General features: G+C 42.9%; 1 protein-coding gene across 13 annotated transcripts in view; it reads left to right on the top strand.

Annotated features, from left to right (window-relative positions):
- cacna1c (calcium channel, voltage-dependent, L type, alpha 1C subunit) overlaps positions 1 to 15336 on the top strand; it is a 193308-nt gene that overhangs the window by 42261 nt on the left and 135711 nt on the right. For all 13 annotated transcript variants that reach the window (XM_084346431.1, XM_084346429.1, XM_084346441.1 and 10 more), the window contains exon 2: positions 10818 to 11250. In XM_084346431.1, coding sequence (XP_084202557.1) covers positions 10818 to 11250 — 433 coding nt within the window. The remainder of the gene's footprint in view (positions 1 to 10817; positions 11251 to 15336) is intronic.

Below are 15336 nucleotides of genomic sequence, written 5' to 3'. Positions count from 1 at the left end.
ACAAGTCTGCAGCACGATACACAAAGTACCCAGGTGTGTGACGTAAATCTACACTGGCAGATGATGCATGATCTACTCAGTTCAGTTCATCATGTATTTGCACTATTTGTTTATTTGTGCTTGTTTAACTACATACTCAGTTTAAATGCGGTCACTACTCACTTTCATTGTCTGCACCTAACTGTGTTCTACCTGTATGGAGGCTGAAACATCCCACATTAATATCCCAGACACTGTCTGATTCTGTACAGTGCAGGTGGTCATGTGTTGCTCAGTTTGGTTTTGCATTGTAATGACCTTGCCAAGGTTAGGAGGTCCATTCAGTGGGACTACACACACACAGAAAATGCAATTACTTTACCGGAAGGCGCTTTAGATGAAAGCGCCGTCTGAACTGCATATACATTATAGGAGCCCAGAGAGTACAGTGCAGAATACAAAAGAAAAAGGGCAAGTGTGGAGAAGAGGGAGACTAGAGAGGAGATGAGATTAAACAAAGCTATGTTTAACATGGATTAACAAATAATACACGTCCCCTCTGTAACCATTAGTCCCAAGAACGTGTTTCAACTTGTTTAAACCTGAATTTCAGATGCTTAATTTCCACAAAGTCAAGAGAATTTAGGGATATAACCCAGAAACATTGAGACGTTGAATTACCTTTGTTTAAAGGAGACATATTATGCTCATTTTCAGGTTTATGATTGTATTTTGGGTTACTGCTAGAGTAGGTTTACATGCTTTAGTGCTCAAAAAACACACAAGTGTTCACATACTGTCCAGCGCCGCAGCACTGTATTCCCCCTAAAAGGCTCTATTTCTGCCCCTGTCTCTTTAAGGCCCCCCTTCCAAATACCCAGTCTCCTCTGATTGGTCAGCTCTCACATGCCTGACCCAGCACCACTAACAACAGCAGAGCAGCTGCGGTAAAGCAACTCTTACATGCCAAACTAGCCGCTAGGCATGAATTATGTGAATGTAAGACATGGTGACATAGTGTGATGTCACAAAGTCACTGAATTAAGACTTCTGACGAGGCGTTTCAGGAGCAGTGTTCTCTGTGGGAGAGAGGAGCTTGTGTTGGTGCAGACTTTGACCTTTTTCACTTTCAAGATCTTTTACATGCACAAGAATGCTGTATTGAAGGAACTGAAGGACTGAAGGAAAGGAAAAATACCAAACCAGCACAATGCTTGTCCAATAAATGTCCAATCATGAATTTCCATTATAGATAAAAAAAACTGTTCCAAAATTGAAGTTGTGCTGACCATCAGCTTGAGATCCTTTCTGGACACGCTGATGTTGAAATATGACATTACCACCATCGGGCTTATTCAGCTGTTCTGCAAGATTTTATGCACACAGTGTTTATTCAGCAGCTTCATAATCGAAAAAAAAACTGAGAAAAATAATCAACTAAAAATAAGAATAATAAATCGACGTTAAGTCACATCTCTAAATAAGGACTGGGGTCAGTCTTTGTCCTAAATCACCGACCGTCTGACACACAGGGATCATTTGTGGCCAAAGACGCCACGTCAACGTCCGACCAATGTTTGCTGGGAAGTGTTGTCCAGATTTTGGCTTTAGCTCGTGAACATAAGGAACGACAGAGAGAGAGAGACAGGTAGAGACGGCTGGTATCTGGGTTACTCTGGCCTCACATCTCTCCACTGCAGATGAATATTAATAAGGAGTTATTAATATCTGCTGCCTGCACTGTGTGTGAATATGTGTGTATGCAAGGTCGGCACGGAGGCGCAGTGTGAACAAGCCTTCCTCCTCCTCTCGCTTCTCCTCCTTCTCCTCCTCTTCCACACAATCGCTATCTCTGTCACTTTTTGCTCGTCTTTCCTCCTCCTCCTCACGCTCGCTCTGACTTTTCTCTCTTTCATAAGTTCTTTGTTTTTGCTCTTGTCTTCTTCCTCTCTCGCTCGCTTTCATTCCTGCTGCCTATCACGGCTCATAATGTCTGAAGAAGGGATGCTGATAGTGATGTTGCTACTGGTTTTGTCATAAATCAAAGCGGTGACATGATTTTTTAGCTATCAGCTATTTGAGACATTTCCTCTATTAGAATTATCTTAAGGAGGAAAACGTAACATGTGTCAGTCATTTTTTTTGTGCAATAAGGTGCCGTAACTGTTAAATTCTAGTATCAAGCAACAGTAATGATTGAAACGAGACTCTGTATCTTTTGTACTCATCTGAACTGACATCATAAGTGACATAAGTATATGCTGTCATCCACTTTTAGCCATAGCTTATACAGTACGTCACTTGGATGACATTTATCAGATTGTCTGTCTGCCTTTATTGACTGCTTGTAATGTCGGGGTCTAAGATTGCGGTCGCACTCAAATTTTTATGTCTGGGGGGAAAAAAGCAACATAAAAGCGACCTGTCCCCTCTATTTTGATCGAAGAGAGACAGGAAATGGGATAAGAGAGAGAAGGGAGATTTTGAAAGTTTTCTGGTTTCCATTAGCGGTCAGTCTGTAGACCGAGTAGTATCGACCAATCACGTTTGAAGGGGCTTTGGTTGCGTGCACGTAAACAGCCCATGTGGGGAGCAAAAGAGGTGGAGCGCACCGGCTGAAATGCAATCGTGGAACCCATCTGCTGTCATCTGACTGGTTACTAAACAATCCGGTTGTAGAAGTCCTAAGGTCAGTTGCTAATTGAACTGTAAACAATCACCAGTTCATGAAAGAAGAGGTCTTGGCACGGATGCCCATTATCCAGATATCTTCTGGCTACAGAGAAACCCTGAAACACTGGACTGTGCTACCAGAGGCCATCGACAGTGACGTGAAGCATGACGTGACTCATTGACTTTCTTCACATCTAACCAGAGTATAATTTGTAAGAATGTTGATTCTCATTCCCAACTCGTCAAACACTGATGCTTTGGGATTGTTAGTCGGGTCAGCTGCCGACCCAAAGCATCAGTTTTTGACAAGTTGGGAATTCTTACAAATTGGACTTTTAACTTGGGTGCTATTGTAGCCTAAACCGAACCACATGAGGGACACTGGAGAGCCTAGTCTTCATTGTCACTTAAATAGGAATACATGACAATGAGTCCCTGTGAGCTACTTTGATTAATTTCCTGAAGCTCTTGCATTTACATGAAGTTGCAACAAATACATAATGTTTCAAAGAAATGCAGTCGACCACCCTGACCTCCTGGGAGTAGGAGAACAAGAGCCAATCAGAGCTTCAGAACCGTGATTCACAGCCCGAAGGCCGGGCGGGGCTGTAATAAACTAGAAAGTCCAGATGACAGTGAGCAATGTGCGCTTGAAAACGGAGCGCGGATGCATAATTTATACGCACGTATTCCCTTGGCATGTTACTGTCATACCTATCTCATGTGTGGAGGAGTGTGCGCGTACACATGCGCACACTTTTCTCATTTCCCCTCCACTTCACTCGCTGCTCCAGATAGTATGTAACAGTTTAATGAATAAATCCATATACGATAGGGGTTTTATAGGGAAGTGTTCACAGCTATGAAAAGTGCAATAACAGCACGGGGGCTGGAAAAAAAATAAATAGTGCTCAGCGCAAATACTTGTTGCTGTTTTGTTGTTCGAATGACCTCATTTATGACAAATAAAACAGTAAATGTGCCCTTCTGTTACGTCTTTTTGTTGACAGGGCAAAATGGGACGAACAACCTCAATTGTGGCAGGCAGAGGTGTGTTTACTGCTCTGTGGCGTTCAGATAAATGAGAAGCACTTTATTTTCAATGTACAGTAAACGAGCAGGTATTCCTCTTGACAATAGGCCGTCCTTTTGTCCATTAACGGTGAATATTCTGCACCGGATGATACGTTTTCAGCTTGTTGGGTTGTCATGTTTGCTCAGCAAGCCTCTTCGCTCTGATAACAAACATGTGGTTTGCCTCTTTACGTGTTCTCCTTGTAAATTGCATGCATGTCCTGTTCATGCTGTGTGGGTTTTGTTGTGCGTGTGCGCTACTGTGTCAGCGAGTACTGTAATCGTCCGTTGGGGGGGTCATAGATCAAGGGGAGCAGGTGCGTGTGTGTGTGTGTCTTGCGTTTCAAGGGAAGCGGGTGTGTACGTGCGCGCACACGCTCGTGTGTGCGTGCGCCGAGGGGAGCAGGTGTGTCTGTGTGGTGTGCTCACTCGGCCAGATAATGGGCACATATGGACTGAGCGAGAGAGAGACAAATGAGAGAGACACCCACACACACACAAACACACGAGAAATCAATGCATATGTACACATCTGATACGGGCAAAAGCCTTTTGAGTCTGCTTTTTTGATTTGTGCATGTGTGTGTGCATGCGTGAGTGAGTGGATGACACACAAATTGGATAAAAATAATATTAGGCTTACAACCGGTATTTATGATGACAATGATAATGAGGGTTAAGCATAATGGGATGTCATGCAAGCCCCGAGAAACATCGAAGCGGTGGCAATCAGTTTCCAGGCAAAATAAAAGGAACAAGAGGTCGCCTCCATTATGCCATGCCAAGTTTTCTAGTCTAAATAAGAGTCTGAAAGTGGCTGTTAAAGGCAAAGCAGCGGTCTTGTGCGTGAGATTTTTTTTGACTATAGAGAGCAAGAGAGAGAATACGTGTCAGCTATTTGAAAATGACAGAGAGGGAAGTGATGAGAGAGAGCGTGAGAGGCAGCGGAGCGAGAGAGATCGAGAGAAAAATGGAGAGATGAGGAGGGGTAGATTGATGGGGGAAAGGGAGGAAGGGTGCGCGGCTGAAAATGAACTTGTCCGCATGCTGGAGAGCCAATGGAGGGAGTGACAGCTATATAGATTAGGGAGAAAGGAGGGTGAAGAAGAAGAGAGGGGAGGAGGGTGATTGTTAATAGGTACGGGGCGATGAAGAGGAGAAGAGGGGAGAGAGGAGGGGATGGAAAGGATGGATGAGGGCGGTGATTAGGAGGAGGATAAAGATGTTGAACTGGAAGAGAAGAGGAGGAAGAAAAGGGGTGCTATCGCAAAAAAGAGGTCATCGCTCAAAAGAAGCGATTCAGCAGGGACAGCAGATGACTGGTGTGTTGTGTATGCGTGTGCGTATCAGTGTGTGTGTGTCTTGTGGGATCCACAAAAAAAAAAGCCCATTGGTCAGACCTCAGTAAGGCTGTTAATAAGATTTCTCCTTTTTTTCTTTTACAAGATTTTGAATTAGAGCTGCAGCAAGGTGAGGGCCCTCGCTCAGTGCGTGCGGTTGCATGCGTGCGTCCTGCATTAATTAGTGTCTGATCAGGTGTCATCATCAGTTAATTGACTGATAATTACATCATCACCGTCCACCCAAATAGATCACCGCTGGGAGGACGGCGGCGGCGGAGGAGGAAAGGAAAGCAGATGGAGGGAGAGAGAAACGAGCGAAAAGAGAAGGGCACACAGAGGAGATGATGTGAGGGGCTGATTTAGGGCGGGATAATCTGATTGGTCCCCTTTGCTGTCCGTTATCTGGTCGAGCCAATTAAATGAGCCGAGCAACTAAGGACATTGGGAGTCCGAATGAGTTTTTTAAAGCAGTTTTTTGCTGCTTTTTTTTTTTGTAGTGGAACCATAAATTGTTGGTAAGCAATATTAGAAGGAACACTTAGTAGCGTGCTCTTTAAGTCTGTGCGCGCAGCAGTGACATTTTTTACGATGGAGAGCTCGCAGTTGCGGCGATAGCATCTCTCTCTCCGGTCTTTATCATTAAGTAGATAAGAGCTCCAGTGACTTGAGTTTGTATCGCAGCTCATTACAGCTCTGCAGTTCAGTTCACACTGAAGTTCGGCTCAGTTAGGTTCACTTCGAGTTCAGTTAGAGTGAAGGCTGACTGTCTTTCCAGTAAATGTGCTCATGTATAAAGATTCATCGCTCTGTGCTTCATTGATAGATTTTACTACTTTGTGTTTGTGCCAACATAAGCTAGGATTTTAAATTTCACTGGCTGTGGCACACAGGTCTTCTGTTATTCTGGCTGATTGATCCACTCCTCAGGTTGAACTACTAATTGGAACGATAATGGCTTAATTTGTCCCACGACTCCCGACACAACCGGGGCGGCAAAGTTAAAAGGACACATCAGTCACTTTTGCACATCTGTTCTGTCCTGAGACGAGGTCTGATCAGTCAAAAATCATTCAAATCAGCTGCGTAGAGGAGCTTGGAAAATGTCCGTAACAAGAGCCAACAGCTTGATCAAAGCAGGAAAAGCACAGGTGTGAATAATAAAATCAAGTAGCATTTCCTGTAGTTGCTTCAGTTTCAGGGTCCTGTTATCACCGGTATGCCTTACTGGGACAGTTGAGGGGAACTGAGGTTTCTGGTTCCACCTGTGCTTTTCCTACAATGGCAAGATAAAGTGTCTGCAGTGGAAAAGACCCATCACCCATTCTTTTATCCATCAATTATGGACTGATGAGCATCAGTCTTAATATACCAACATTTAAACATTAAAGTATGTATATTATGCACAATTAGACCTATACATTTGTTGCAGCACTAATAACGCTGTTAGAAGTAGAGCTATGCTCCTCGACTGGAGTGTTGTAAGAGCCACTGATTGGCTGAATCACAGTGGAAACCTTTGCCTGCGCTAACACCATTGACTGCATTGACGGTAATACTTTAAGAGTGAATTAGAGTGGAATATTTTCTGCTGTGAAGTCATATGATGGATGGATAAATTACTGGATTAAGCCCTGTCACTCATGGTTAAGCACCCGCGCCCTCCACCCTTGTTTTTCATCTTCCCTCTTTCCTTCATTTTTTTACTGCTCCTTTTCAGATCCTTAATCTCCTCCTCCTGTTTCCTCCTCTCCTCCTCGTCTGTGCATGTTCCCCCTCCTAAATCATCTCTGTTTCTTTTCTCTCCCTCCTCCTCTTCATCCTCTTTCCTTTTTCTTCCTCCATCCCTTCTCCTCCTCCCTGTCCCCTTCAGTCAGAATCATATATCCTAAGGCTGCTGCCGGGGCTTTTTTTCTTTATTCTGCAGAATAAAGAGCTGCTAATGGAATTATAGTCCTCACATCAGCACACGGGTTTATCATACAACACACACGACATGACTGTGCATATGCATGCGACAGGACAGACGCACAGAGGGGCACGCGGTCAGACAGATTAGTGAGCTCAGTATTATTAAAGTTTTACTCTCTTCTAATCCTCGCACTCTCGCTCACGCTGCGCACACATACAAACACACACACCCTCAGTGGGGTACACCCTGTGAGAGGGGCAGGCAGAGTGAGATAAACTGATCACGCAGCAGCACAATATGCTGAAAGTGATTAGGTGCCCGCCTGTGTGTGTGTGTGTGTGTGTGAGCAAAAGAGAGAGATGATGATGCGCAACAGCAGCCAGGAAGCAGATATTAACTGACACTGGAGTCGATGGTGTAAAGAAAGTGGGTATTTTCCAGCGTAGGGAGTGCTGCAGAGCCAGAGTGTGTGCGTGTGTGTGTGTTTCATGTTTGTATGCACGATAAAAGTATTTTTTTGCTGTTAACTTTAATTCAGAAACCCTCCAAGAATCAATCCCAGCGTGTAGAGAAAATGGGGAAAATATGTCTCCATCCAAGTAATGAAATGCTCCAAATTAAAACCACAGTGGTTTTTCCCATAAGGCACCAGCTGCATCTGATACCCAGTGACTTCACTGCTGATGAATGTAAAGAACACCTCCTTGGGCACTGTATTCAAAGCACACTGCTCCTAAATATTTGCAGACATATCTCGTTTGTGTTCTTGTTTTTAAGTCAGTGCCTTTGTTTTAAGAGTACCTTTAGGGCATTGGATGTTTTATTTTTCGCTGTAATTAAAAAATAATAAAGTTTATTCATATGGCACTTATGTATACAAATATTACAGCATGCTTTACATAAAACGGGACATTAAAAAAAAGAGTAAATTGCAGGAGTAAAACCAACAAAAACAATAGTTAAATACAATTATAAAGTGCAGAGTGTGGTGTTGAGATTATTGAAAGGTCATTTGTTGATAGTAAGTTCTCCCAGGCAGGTAAAGCACCATCCTTTCTCCTCTTCACATTCACAAGATCTACATACACATGCTTTATAAGTGGGTAAGGGTTGGAGTAATCAGTAGGCCTATTATGAGTAGAATTTATTTATTTTTTCTCATTATAAACATCATTTTTCTCATTATAAACATGGGGTACAAGTGTGGCTGTCAATTCAGGAAGACTAGCTAGTCCATGATAGTTCGCTTAGCCTGGGGCTCAGATTGGAGGTGGGGTCGTCAGCTAGCCTTCACCAAAAGAGGAAGAGGCCATCTGTTAACCTCAAATTCACACGTTATGTAAGTTAACGTCAAGCTTACAACTTACAAGTTGTTGTTTTTTTTTGTTGTATCACTTTTTTGCTTTGCTTCTGGAGCACCCTGTGCTCCCCTTGGTTAAGATAACGTTAGCTAGCTGCTGCTGGCTAAAATACAATGCTAGCCTGACTGGCTCGTTTTCTAACTTATTTCTGTGCTGTCAGTTGTGGACAGAAACGTTTTACAGCGTTAAGTATATGTGTATAGCTTGTACGTAGTACAAAGTATTTTCATTATAATACTACTACTACGTTTCAGAGATAAATATTGTAATATTGTAATGTTAAGCTAACCGAAGTTTCTCACATTATTTGACAGCTAGCTTAATGGTTAGCTACTTTTCAGATCAATAATTTTATCAAAAACTCCCCAAAATCTTGTCAAGTACTATTTTATTGTATATTTAGTTGTAAATTAAACTATCAAAACATACAAGTTACATCGTTAAAGTGCAGCACATGAAAGCAGGTGTAACTAATATAAACAATTCCTATATGATAATACTGATAGGAGCCAGTTTGATTCATAAAGGCATTTGAGTGAAGTGTACTCAGACATTTTGTTAATAATTAATATGAATGGTTCAATTTAGTACTAGCTGCTTTGCTGTTAGGGTCCTCCAACTGTGTATGCTGGCTCACGTCCCCCTGGACCCCCTTATTTAACAATAAACTTTATTTATACATAAAGCCAGGAAAACATTTCAGGGCTGCAATAAGACAAATAAAATCAGTCAATTAAAAATACTCCAAAAATAAAATGGAAGAAAACACCTAATAATGATATAAGGTAGGAGAAACTAATAGTGCATGTGTTATAGTTACAACTCCTCAGGATGCGTTGTAATGTTCTCTCATCCAGTGAGTTCATATGTAGACTCGTCAAGCTCGGAAGTGAGAGGAATGGGATTTCAGCGGATATTGTAACCGCTCTGTAATCGTACTAAGCATACAGGATAAGTCTATCTCCCTCCGCCTCCTCTCTCTAACCCCTGTACATCTCTTCTCCCTTTCCCCCTTTTCTCTCCCCTTCTCCCTCTCTGTCTCCTTATCTCTGTTGTAACAGCACAGGTTGGATTAACTTTACAGGGCTTCTTAAAGTTTTGCATTCTTCTTCTCCCAAAAGTAGCTTTGCGTTTGTGGGATTTGTGACTTTGACGTTGGGAATTACGTTTGGTCAGATGGGACTGAAATCAGCATATTGATATTTTTTTTCTCAAAGCACTGATGCAAATACTGTAAGCATATTACGGTTACAGCCGAGATTAAGGTCTCTTGTGCTAAAAAAATGTGTGGATTTATGGTGTTGTAGCATATACGACCAAGTATATTGCACATGCAGTTGATGCTACTCCAAATGACTTCATGTAACTTGTATCTATATACTTTACACAAGTGATACTGTCCTCTAACAATGTGTTTTTCAAGCAACAGTGTCAATAAGAAACTTCTGTAAATTAAAGTGAATTCAAGAGTTGTTACTCAAAAACAAAATCTTTTCTGCTTTTCTGTTTTGTAGAAATGGCTTGATAGCATCTGTAACTGGAGCTTTTTTCCATTCCAGAAATCTGCAGTAGTTTTCATAAAGCATGAAGAATAAACCTGAAAAGGGCATATTGTATCACAGTGTGTGTAATCTACTACAGTGTCAGAGCTTTCGTGGAATCCCTTTTCGGATGTCAGATGGATGGGGAGGCTGAGAGGATGTTATAACTGTCTTTAATCTGGCTAAGCATACTGTATGAATAATCCGCTCTCTTACAGTACTTTTACTCACTTATTCCTGCAATTTGTCTGGGTGATACAACTATGTAATCTCACCGAGATTATCGTAATTCTGTGCCTCATTTCTCTCTTACATTCTTATTTTCTTTTTTCCCCTCTGCGTACATTTGCTGTCTGCACACTTGTAATTTGTAGCCTTTCGACCTGGGCTCCCTGTTCTCATGCAGTACTCGCACTCTTATACTAATTTTAGTTTTTTTTTTCGTTTGTTTTTTTGTAATTTAAAAATGTAGCAGTGATAAAGAGTTGTGAGATAATACGCCCATTGTGTAATGTAAGCAAAGGGAATGATCATTACAGCAGCCAGTAGTTGCTGGTCTGACAAGTGGGGTTGTGTTTGTGTGTTGACACAAAGTGAATGGACTGTATAACCTACACAATATGCTGAGGAACTAAACAGCACACAGTTAGCTCTGTTGTACTTGCTTGACAGATGGGAGAATATTAGTCATCGGTCTATTCTACAGGGAGACACTTCAGTGTCTAGAAAACATACAGGCCTCACTAACTGATATGTCAACAATTTAAACACTCTTGAAGCCTTCTAAGTAAACTACCAGTCTATAAAAAATTTAAACACTGTGTCAACTTGAGGAAGCATGTGCGATGTATTAAATGAATCTCTTACAGACGGAAGGAGGTGATTTACTGACTGTTTACTCATGTTGTTTGCTCCTCTCCTCCTCTCTCCTCTCCAGGCTCCGACTACTCTCCTCCTCCCCCCCTTCCTCGGCCTCCTCCCCCCGGCCTGACCAATGAGCACAGTGGCGGTGTTAGCCACATCGACCATGATGGAGGAGGGGGCGGGGTCAACCACGGGGTGGGAGTGGTGGGCCTGGCCCCGGAGCACATCCCCACACCGGGGGCGGCCCTGAGCTGGCAGGCGGCCATCGACGCTGCGCGGCAGGCGAAGATGATGGGCAACGCCGCAACGAGTGCAGTGGCGGGGCTTGGGTCGGGAGGGGGCGGGCCCATCTCCACGGCCAGCTCCACGCAAAGGAAGAGACAACACTATAGCTCTAAGCCCAAGAAACAGACAACGACGACAGCCACAAGGCCGCCACGAGCCCTGCTCTGTCTCACGCTCAAGAACCCCATCCGCAGGGCCTGCATCAGCATCGTAGAGTGGAAGTATCCTTTAATTAACCATGAGTGGAGGTTTTTTTTATACTGAAGAGTAACATGACACCTTTTTACCGAGGTACACAATGTTTCAGATTTGGTCCAGTTGACTGCACAATAGACACATTAGTTTGGAATTGACGACTAGCGTGTTGAAAGACCAAAGTCACAGACAATCTTACAATATTTTGGTTAAACAGAAAGTCTATTTCTGTAGTATTCCCTTCCACAGTGTTGTCAGATGCTAAGAATATCAATCTGAGACTGGACAAACGACAACTTTTAATGGATGTACATTGACAGGCGCATTTCCCCTCAAGGACTACATTGCTGTCATGGCAGGCTGTTTCAAAGCGGCCAGATGAGGTCATCTACTCGACCAGTTCTAAAACTTTTTGTACGTATTTGTCATTTAAGACCTCAAAATATGAAAAAAATTAATAAATGAATAGGGACCAGGTTAAAATATACTGAAATGACCTTTAAGCCCTAGGTTTTCTGAGTCCTTGTGCTTGTTAAGGATTTAAAAGACAGGGACATTTGCATCCGGCAGATGAGGAAGTTCGTTCCTTCAGAGATAACCTTACCTGAAGCAACTGAGAAAAAAAAAACAGTCAAGTGCAGCGCTCCTAAAAAAAGGTAATCTAACACATGCAGTCGAATGGATGGATGGATGCAGGTAGAAAAAACAAATGGCGAGGAGGAGAATAAGGAGGGAGAGAAAGGAGGGCATAAGGGACACAGGATGTAAACAGGTTAAGGATGCGTCACACTTCCCCTTCTTAATCATTCTCTCTTCCCTCCTATGTCTCGCTGTGATTCCCTGCTCTCCAGTCACTCGTCTTAATCCTTACTCCCCTTCCTCTGTCTGTCCTTTTCATTCTCTCTCTCCTTCTTTTCTCTCCCTCTTTCATCTCACATTCTGTTCTCACAGGAGGATAAAACAAATTGTGTCATTTTCATCCCTTCTTCACACCTCTCCCCTGCATATGTCTCTCCCCTCGCTCTTTCTCGCTGTGTTCATCCTCTTTCCCCCAGGTCCATCCATGCCTCTGTTCCCTTCTTCGCTTCCCCCACCCTCCGTCTCTCATTTATTATCCGTGTCTCCCTCCCTCTGTCCATCCAAATCCCTTTATTCCTGCTGCTCCTCCACCCGTCCTTCCTCTCTACCCTTCCTCTCCTCTGGAGTTTTTTTTTTTTTCTTTCCTTTTTTTTAAGCTGCTGAACATAATGACTTGGTTTTCCCTCTGGGTGAGATAGAGGGAGAAAGGGAGTGGGACAGAAATGGTCAGTGTCACAGTCAAAGTGATCTATAATGGGAGAGGGTCCACACCAGCATGAACTCAGCGAGAGGATAGTCACACTTTGTCCTGAGAGGGAGTAAAGGAGAGGGAGAGGAGGGGTCGGGGAAATGACAAGGGCAGGGATGTGGGCAGGACGTGGATGTCGGCAGGAGAGACGATGGAGCTGAGTAGCTGAGGAGGGAGGGTGGGATCGAGGGGAGGATGGGAAAGGTAAACAAGAAAAATGACAGAGCAGGGGGAGGGAAAAAAATGAGTTAGGGGTGGAGAGGAGAGAGGATAGGGGGATCATGAGGGAGAGGAGAGACGCGAAGGCAGAGTGAATTGGTGTGGAAAAAGTGAGAAGTTGTGTGTGCTTTTATGTATGTGTGTGAGGAGGGTTGCATGAGGGAATTATAGAAGTAGGAAAAATCAGAATTGGTAACATTATAGGCTATAAAACTACTCTAAAAAATATGGTTTGTTATAATTATATTGTTATTTTTCTTGCCCCACTCTTTCCAGCATATTCTCAGCACAGTAGGCATCCATTTTTTAAATAACCGGAGATAAATGATCGAATAATTCTTGTGACAGTCTTATTAGCATGTAAGAACTACTAAATCACCGTTCTGTTCTATTCGGCCCTGCGTTTGTTTTGATGGTTTTGCTCAGTTTAATGTGAAAAGCCTGGCTGTCGTCCACCATGGTGCGCATTTCTTCATGCATATCACTCAAACAATAGACATGTTTTCTTAAAAATAAATCCAAATTTCCTGTGGGAACGGACCATGAGAGGGGAGTATGTAATCGTCCTCTGTTTAGCACAGGCGAATTATCCGTGTGATCACCTTGTGTATTTATAGTCATTATTAAAAGACAAAATGTCAACAGTAGACCTTAAGATACCCTGTCCATCTGTGCTTATGGTGTAAAAAACAAAGCAAAGAAAAAGAAAATGAATAGAGAAAAAAAACATGCATAATCCCTCAGGGTCACTGGAACAATCTCAGCCAATGACTGATGAGCGTTCAGATCATTACCCACAATTCCCAGCATCATTCATTTAAACAGCTCTGAAGGGAGGGAAGAGGGAGACAGAGTTACCGAGGGAGAAAGATGAGGGAATTAGATGAGTGAAGGAAATACGAGGGGCATTAAAGAGGGCTCTTAGGGAGAGTGAGAGACCAGGGAGAAGGAAACAGGATAGAGTCTGTGCCACCAAAAAGAAAAAAAAAAAAACACGGAGAAAGTGAACAGTAGCAAAATTGCAGTAGATTTTGTCCTTCACTTGTTTCAAAAATCCCAATCAAACTGTCAATCTTTCTGCTTGCCTGTCCGTCTAAATACCCTATTCTGGGATGTCCTTCATACCTGCAGTGTGGGCCTGTTTAAATGCAGCCTGCGGTTGAACATTACTCTGTGGGTGACTTTGTGCTCTGTGATGTATGCATTTATTCTGTACATATGCATTCATGTGCTGTTTCTTATTCTATAGGCTTTTTGCATGTGTATACTGTATGTGTGTTTCTGTATGTGTGTGTGTGTGTGTGTGTGTGTCCTGTATTCTGCGAGTACCTCTGTCTCTAGAGATAGCAGATCCGAAATCTTCCTCTCTTCCTCCTCCTGTTACCATGACAACAGCTGCTGCTCTCAACAGGTCGATGGGGCCCGTCTGAGCTCATGCACACACGCACGCGCCAACGCATAAACACACTTGTAGAGCACACACACACTTACACACAGATGATAAAGGTCTGAATCACACACACACACACACACACAGACACAGCACTCTCACATGCAGTGTAATTATAGTATTTAAGCATTACCTGCACACTGCAAGGTCAGCGTGAGAGACAAGAAGAGAGCGGAGGCAGGTGTACGTCTAACTACTATGTTCTCTATATGAAATCACACTAAGTGGCAGTTTTGAAAAGGTGTCATTGAGTTCACTTACACAAACACACACGCACACTCTGTTTCCTGGCTAACAGCTTAAGTGTTGCATCAGGTCACGGGAGGGGTTACACTATTTGTATGCATTTTCAACTCAATCAGGAAGCGAGATAAATATTCTCAGCGTAACACATGGGAGTGTTGAGCCTGCTCTCCCAGATAATATCAGTATATCCCTGCTTTCTTATTTGGGTTTGTCAAGATAGGAGATTATCTGTGTTGTTGTGCAGCTGCATGTGGCATTTATGTCAGGCAACTGCTGAATGCAGTGGTATTTCAGAGAATAACGGCATCCCGGTGTGACTGTGGATGCAATCCCACTGTGACAATTTGTCGTAAGCATATACATTTAGCTTGTTAAAATGCTGAATGTATATATTATATTCTAAAATGCCTCAGCTAGTAGCACCCCTGTGAATACTACATTATGTCAGCTGTGAAACCTGCTGAGCTAACTGGCTGCTGATTTCAGTTCTGTTTAATTTATTGTTGTTTTTTAAGAGCTGTCAGAGTCAGTTTCTCCAATTAGCTTTGGTCAAAATTCTTACCATTAATATTCCTTTGCTCAGAGGCTCTCAAAAATTGTTATATTTGTTATTGTAATGCTGATTAATGTGCTGCGCATTAATAATACACTTGGTTTGATTCTTCACTTAGACCCCCAGAATTTCTTTCAAGTGTTTTGCTCTCAAAGCGCAACAAACAGTAGATTTATTATCATGTCGATGGAAGCAGACCTCGAGGGTTTTTCTAAAATTATGGGTCAGGAACCCAGAATGAGTCACAGGCCTGTTTTTCTGTGGGTCCCCGCATGTCTGGAGTGTGTTTTAATGAGCGCCCTGTACAAGGGTGAGTG

Source organism: Pagrus pagrus (assembly GCF_965226575.1).
Source record: "Pagrus pagrus genome assembly, chromosome: 23".
Lineage (NCBI taxonomy): Eukaryota > Metazoa > Chordata > Actinopteri > Spariformes > Sparidae > Pagrus > Pagrus pagrus.
The sequence above is the reverse complement of the archived record's forward strand: the minus strand, read 5'-3'. Positions and strand labels throughout refer to the sequence as shown.